The 7392-nt window shown below is 38.2% G+C and overlaps 1 protein-coding gene across 1 annotated transcript; it reads right to left on the bottom strand.

Annotated features, from left to right (window-relative positions):
- Positions 1–446: 446 nt before the first annotated feature.
- Positions 447–2818, bottom strand: lepa (leptin a). The gene is made up of 3 exons (XM_060878662.1): positions 2727–2818; positions 1720–1924; positions 447–840 (listed from the first exon to the last, which is right to left on the bottom strand). Exons 2-3 carry the CDS (start codon positions 1918–1920, stop codon positions 472–474), a joined length of 570 nt encoding a protein of 189 aa, XP_060734645.1. The 5' UTR covers positions 1921–1924; positions 2727–2818; the 3' UTR covers positions 447–471.
- Positions 2819–7392: the final 4574 nt, after the last annotated feature.

Raw genomic sequence — 7392 nt, 5'->3', positions numbered from 1 at the left:
ATAAATGGCTTACATCCTTAGGGTAATTCACAGATGCAAATGACATCAAAATAAGCTAACATTATATGTTAAAATTATAGTGCATTCAGATCCATAGTGATTGTCTGCTGGTGGTCAGGAAGAGGGTAAGAGGATTTGTGCTTCCCAGCACGATCGGTCAGGAGTCTTCCGGTAACACTGCGACGTCACTGGGAATACTAGGCTGGTGCTGATGTCAGCATGTATAACGCGTGTGTCTGTGTGCATGCATGTGTGAACGTGAAGACCGATGGGAACGTCACGTCTGGTTCCCAAATGAATTCATTAAATACATTCAAACATAAAAAAATAAACTAAAATAGGAAATAGTTATTTGGTCCATAAATACGTTCATATAAATAAATAGAACAACAGAAACAATGCAATATTAATTATAGTAAAAAAACAAAAAACAATAAAAAAAAAACAGAAGCAACACAGGGATCATTGAGTTCAGCATGTTCTCAGTTGCTCTAGATTGTGGTTGAGCCTCTGTATGTATTTCTGCAGTCTGTCCAGAGCCACGTGACGCAGGGTGATGTAGTACATGCTGTGGTTTTTCAGGAAGTCCTCCAGGTTCTTCTCTGTGCCTGTTTTCCTGTGTGTGCACTGCAGTGAGCTCATCCTGTCTTCCAGGTAGTGCTGCAGTGTGCTTACATCACTGTGCAGTTGGCTCATGTGACCCTTGGGCAGGCTGTGAAGAACTCGCTGGAAGTTGTTCAGCATCTCCACCATGGAGCTCAGACCCTCGATGGGTTTATCAGACTGCAGCTCGGGCAGGAGCTCGGGACTATCCAGGATCATTTTATGAAGGATTTGGAACTGTGAAAGAACATTGGAGCTCTGGTCAGGTTCAAGGAAAACAGCTGATTTTTGCATAGCATGTTTCTGATGAACACATTCTGATCTTCCTCGACTATAAACAATGGTGATGAGAGTATACTGTAGATACTGTTATATTGAAAGGACATTTAGTGGTGTGTTGTTATAGGAAAATAATGATTGACAGGATGGTCTGAACATGACCATCCCAAGCTTTAAGAAATTACAAATTGCTAGTCAAATGTCGGATGATTAATACAATGTTTATTTTTCTCAGCTGCCACAGTTAAAAGTTTTGTTTTCTGACATTGCAACAAAACATTTTGGCCTCAAAATAAGTGATTGCGTAACTCCAGAGTAACTTTCTATTACTCAAAATGGGTTTCTCCAGTTATGTTGAAATAACTCTTTCAAACAAATCAGATTATCAGATAAAGTATAAACACAGTAGTGAAAGAAGTGAAGTGAAAGAAATACTCAAATTTGTCAGCACATTTTCTGCAGAATATCCGTTTTCTTTCTCTCATGAAGTTAATATTATAAAAAAAACAAAAACAAAAAAAAAACAGCTCATTGTGTTGCCAGGAAAATGTCTCAAAGTGGAGACTCCTTACACAAAATGTTAAGTAAAATGTCTCTGTACAGGAAATATTACCTTATCAATTATTATACATTTTTGTGTTACATAAAAGCATTATAATACACAATATTTAGCCTTCACTTATGTGAAGCACATACAATGCATTCCCTGTTCAACTTGTTAGAAACGATTCTGTGACCAATCAGAATCAAGAACTCAACCTGCGTTATAGGTATAGCTATTTAAAAACTTGGAGCAAGGTAAAAGCAGAAGGATGAATTTGTTCTCTTGGTATTTACCTCATCTTTGTGTTTCTGGATTCTGGAGATGATGTTCTCGACTTGAAGTTTGACAGAGCTTTTCAGGCTGTCTGTAGGTAGAGCACGGCCATTGGTGAGCGTCAGTACCGTCACTACACAGGAGCAAAAAAGAGCAGGGTACACAGCCATAATTCCTTCCTTGGGAGTGAGAGAGTTTGTGCTTTGAGAATAGAAGAACATCCACCTGCAGAAAAGCAGAAACAATTGATCATCTTTACCACATTTGTGTTAAATGAATTTTTAAAACTTTATAAGAGGTCCAACACAATCTGAGAGAAGGCAAAAATTACTCAAAATGTGACAAAAAGATGTTTTCTACAATTTTTCGAAACAAATTGTGTTGTTTTGTCATCATGTAGAAAACACGACATATTTTAATCACATTCACACCAGATGCCACAGATAAAAAAGTAGCATGAAAAATGCCGAAATATTCCATTAAAATTTGCAAAAAGCAAAAGGCAGATGGAAGGATATTTGATTATTAACAGATTAAAGCACTGAATATGCAAAGTAACTCATTAAAAATAAATTAAGAGGCAAACTACCTAATGTCTGGATCGATGTTCTTCCAATAAATCGCTTAAGCGTTATCTCTGCTCTTGTTTTCAAGGAATTATTCCTTTCCAAATTCAAGATAAATTCATCCAAAAAGATTCTACTTTACTTTTGAGCAAATTGTACTATTACAGTTAATTAACATTAAACAGAATTGACTCAAACTCAAGCTGAACATTTTTCTTTCTGCTGTGAAAAGTTATTACAGAACTTTTTGTTAAAACTTGTTTAACTTTCTGTTAAAAAAACACCAAAAATACAAATGATCTTTCTCCACTTAATTCAATAAAGTAGACTTACAGAGGTTTAGATAATAGGAAATAAGAGGTGGATTTTTAAGTAAAGCAACGACTGAGTTTTCTATTTAGTCATTAAATAAGCGATGTAGTGGAGCCACACAACCAGAGGAGAAAGACTGGGGGTCTTACCTTTAGGTGAGCGAGCTGTGTCATGCTTAGACTCCATCAGTGCTGTGGCTTTATAGCTCATAGCTGTTGACTCATCAATGAATCACTTCAGGCTTTCCTGATGTTATGTCCCAGAGCAGAGATGTGGACGGGGACAACACCCCCAACCTTACCTCAAACACATCAGACCTAACAAACACAATCAAAACAATACACACTTCAACTTGTAGAGTAGTCTGTAAGACTTAGTTTGCGGTAATTGCCTTTTCTTTTTAATCAGGCTTATACAAAGTATGAAGTTGAAAAATTGTCCCATTCAGGTTTGGTTTTTCTTATTGAAATTTACAACAGAGTACATTTTTTGATGAACCCATTAGAGATTCTGCCCAACATACTGCAGTAAGTTTGCTAGCAAATATTGTTGCTATTCAACTAGCCAGTGTATTATTCACTTCTTTTAAGAGTGTGGGTGAAGAGGGAAATCTGATCAAGTGTTTATCCTATTAAAATCCTCCATCATGTCGCCAGGATGAATATTTTATGGCTAAACATTCCACAGTCGCTCAGTCCTTTTGTGAATTGTGAAACACCATCTGTTTTTCTTTCTTTACACAATAATATGTAAAAGTGTGTCACTCTGAGGAACAGTCCTAATGTAAACAGTGACGCCCCCGACATGTTGATTCACTCATGATGTTATTTACTTGCCTTCATTAATCCACTGATCCTTGATCTAGCATACCAAGCTTGAGATACAGAGCTTACATTTGGAAAAATCTTTTCATTATTGAGGTGCCATTATAGTACCACTGACGCCACTGACTTACTGGTATAATAAAACTATTTCAGAAAAAAATATCTTACTACGTTAGTGTGGATGGTAGTGAACATTTCACCTAACCTCCACTTTTTGAGTCATTATGAAAGATGTATTTTGTGCTGCAACATATATTTTGAACATGAGCTCAATTGACAGTAGGATGTAACATCATGGCCTGAAGAATATTCTCACCTTTTTTATTTTCCAGTTACAATTAGAAAAGTTGCAGTTTGAAATTCCCTCCATCTATCCATTCAATTTCTGTAGAGCTTATCTTTCACAGGGTTTCTGGGAACCTGAAGTCTGTCCCAGAGGAAAACGCAGGGACAACCTGGACAGGGACTAACTCTTAACAGGACACCAATCACACACGTTGGCACCCTTTCTCACACTATGGACAATTTAGAGATGCCAATAAACAGGACTTTGGACTTGGACAGGAAACCCCAAGTCAAAAAGTACAAATTAACAAGTCCAGGGTTCGTACCGTGTCCGGGCTGTCCCCTGCATTTTGCCCTGAGTACCCCGAGGAAACCCAGACGCATGGGGAGAACATATAAACTCTTTGCACACAGGGCAGAACGGAACCCCAACCCTGAAGATGTGGTTATGTATATATGTATGTAACTTCTTAGTAAGGATGTCTATGCTACTTTAAACGCTGTTCCTTTTTTAGCTAATCAGCAAATGGTTAAAGGCATGCTTAAGTATGTCTTCTTTTATGTCCAGTGTTGAAAAATTAGCTTTTCTTTTGAAGATAATTTTTTTACTTAAATGTTGCCAGTGTGTGAGTGAATGAGAGTGTGTGTGTGCCCTGCGATGGGTTGGCACTCCGTCTAGGGTGTATCCTGCCTTGATGCCCGATGACGCCTGAGATAGGCACAGGCTCCCCGTGACCCGAGGTAGTTCGGATAAGCGGTAGAAAATGAATGAATGAATGAAATGTTGCCACTCCAAGTGTGAATCCACTCATATACAATAGTAGATCCCAATAGTCCTACAAAAAATGATCAAAAATTACATTGTTGACGCCCCACAGCTTCAGTGTAGTAAAGGACAATCAAGAGGGTAGCTAGGACCCATGTGCAAGGCTAAGCTAGAAAGGTACTGGCTAATTGCAAATCCAGTCATTATAGTCAAAGTGAATATCCAGATCATACACAAGCTGTCACTGTCAAACACAGACCAAAACACTAATCCAAGAACCATTGTGATAACACAGGTAAATATAGCTACACAATAATCCACAAAAGACCAATCCAGTAATGCAGTATTCAGTTCAGCTAACAGCTCAGAATTTACTAGGCCAGGTAGCAAAATGTAAGGTTTTGCAATGAGCAATTGTGGCTCGAATATGCAGATAACAGAAAATAAGTCCATGTAAGTGTGCCCGCTGGTGGCATGGTGATGAATTGTGCATGGGGAATGTGCCATCCATGTGCCCTGGTTCAATCTTCTCCAGTTTACTGTCTGTGTGGAGATTTTCTCATCCTCTCTTTTTGTCTTAGTGGATTTCCTATGGGTTCTTTAGTTTCCTCCAACCTCACATAAAAAAGCTGGTACGTGGCTTAGCTATTTTAAATCACTGCTAAGTGTGAGTGTGTGAGGATGTGTGTGCATTGGAGTTCTATCCAAAGAGCGTTCCCAAGATAGACTGTGGATCCACTTCCAGATGAATGAAGCAATGAAAATGGTTCACTGGTTTTATTCCTTAAGAAATAAGATTTGCTATAAATGCTCTGAATGTGAGAAGGCGAGAAAGTTTTTACCACCAATATCAAGACTTACTGTACTAACTCTGTGTAAATTTGCTGTGGTTTTCAGTTGCTGTCATCATTTTGACTTATTATGCTGTCATGATATTGACCGCTCACTTACTAAGTCAAAATAACAAGATACTAAGATCAAATAAAGAATGTTTGAATAAAAAACATTCACAAGTCATAATAATACGATGCTAAGTCAAAGTAACGATATACTGAGTCAAAATAAATAGATACTAACAGCTTAGCTATTAAAAAAAATATTAATACTGCCTTACTGAGCCAAAATAACACTTAGTCACAATAGTCAAAATAATAACTTAATTAAAACCAAAAATTCCAGATTTGCGTAGAACATAGAGCACTGGATAAAGTCCGTGCAATAAATTCGTACTAATCTGGATTTCTTAATGATGCACTATATGCAACATTGCTTTTGCTAAAGCAGATGTTAATGGATCCTAAATAAGTATTTAAAACATGATATTTTAATGGGCTTTGGCTTTCCATTTACGTATGATCCCATACAGTGTAGACAAATACATAATGTACAGTTGTGTTGTTTCTAAGGATTTATATACACAAAGCTCACAGAGTAAACACAAGCTTCCTCTGCATGTTCTCAGCGTGCCCGGCAGGAGACTACTGGGAACGGAGAACAGAACAATACAGTACAGTACAATCGACAATGTCGTCCAGCGTCCGGTAATACACTCTCACTCTCAGCAGTGCAGGCAAAGTGATAGCTCCACTGGGAGATTAATGCAATGTCAGGGATCTGTCTGCACATGTGTGAGTGAAACACTGATCCAGATCCAGGTGTGGCATGCGCACGTTTTTACCGGAACCATAAAAGAGCTTTTTGGTGTTCCACAGGCAAATAAGGCTCCAAGGCTGTGTGTCTGGAGCTGAAAAATTACGGGAAAAGTGAAAAGGCACAGGAAATGTTTCTATTCCTGTAGTCTCATTGCTATTTTTGGCTCAATGAGGCTGTTTTTTGGAAGACAGGACAGAAGTGTGTGTGTGTGTGTGTGTGTGTGTGTGTGTGTGTGTGTGTGTGTGTGTGTGTATGTGTGTGTGCGTGTGAGTGTGTGTGTGTGAGTACCCAGATAAAACTTTTATTGGTTCCCTTGGGACCAAGAAAGAATGAAAAGACCACATATTTCAGGAATGTGTGCAGCCATGTGTTTATGATTGAACACATAACATGCATATTAACGTGATTTTATTTTTCTCAACAAAGCAATAAAAAAGAACAGGATGTGGTAAGAACTTAATTATTTAAAGAAAACAGGATCCCATAATCATTTTTTTGCACTGTGCAGGTATGTAAGACAATACGACACCTTGCCCTGCATCCACACTGTGCCAGAAGTGGAGCTTCACCTGTGCAAACACTGATGTCACAATGCCATTCCCCTTCCTAATCAATACTCCAGCCTTCAACAAACGTGCCCATGGACGTCGATGTGGGGTATCTAAAGAACATTTGGGCTCAGAATCCTGAGACTGTGTCCAGAAAATGTTGACACTGAACAAGGAATGTGTTTCAGTCTTCATGCAGCATTTCTCAGAACTCCTCCTGACACACAGTGATGTTGGGACAGAAGCCTGGCAAGAGAATCAGAGGTGTGGAATGAGATTCCCGCTGAGGGAATTCTCTGCTTGGCTGCCAGTGTGTCACAATGAGTTAATGAAGAAATCCATCTTTCACCCCCACTCTGTCCTTCCAATATATGTCAGTGCAGACATACTGCAAATAACTTCATGTGAATGATTTGTGTTTTGAATATCTATTTAAAAAGAAAATAACCCCTCATATTAGTACCACAATAACACTGTGTAGCTGTGTCGCATTGGCCACACAGTGCATAAACACACACACATACACACACACATGACATTGTGTTTGTCTTGAATTGTCACATCTTTATTTAACAACATTAACTATCTTTATTTGGTAACGTTAAATAAATTGCACTAATGTTGCTAGCTAAATGTTTAGCTAACGTTACCTCTACATTACTATTAAGACCAGTGTTTTGTCTAAGGCAGGTAACAGTAAGTAAAAATATAATTTATTGAAATCAAATGTGTAACCATG

The sequence above is a fragment of the Tachysurus vachellii genome, chromosome 9, assembly GCF_030014155.1.
Source record: "Tachysurus vachellii isolate PV-2020 chromosome 9, HZAU_Pvac_v1, whole genome shotgun sequence".
NCBI lineage: Eukaryota > Metazoa > Chordata > Actinopteri > Siluriformes > Bagridae > Tachysurus > Tachysurus vachellii.
This window is presented reverse-complemented; position numbering and strand designations above follow the sequence as displayed.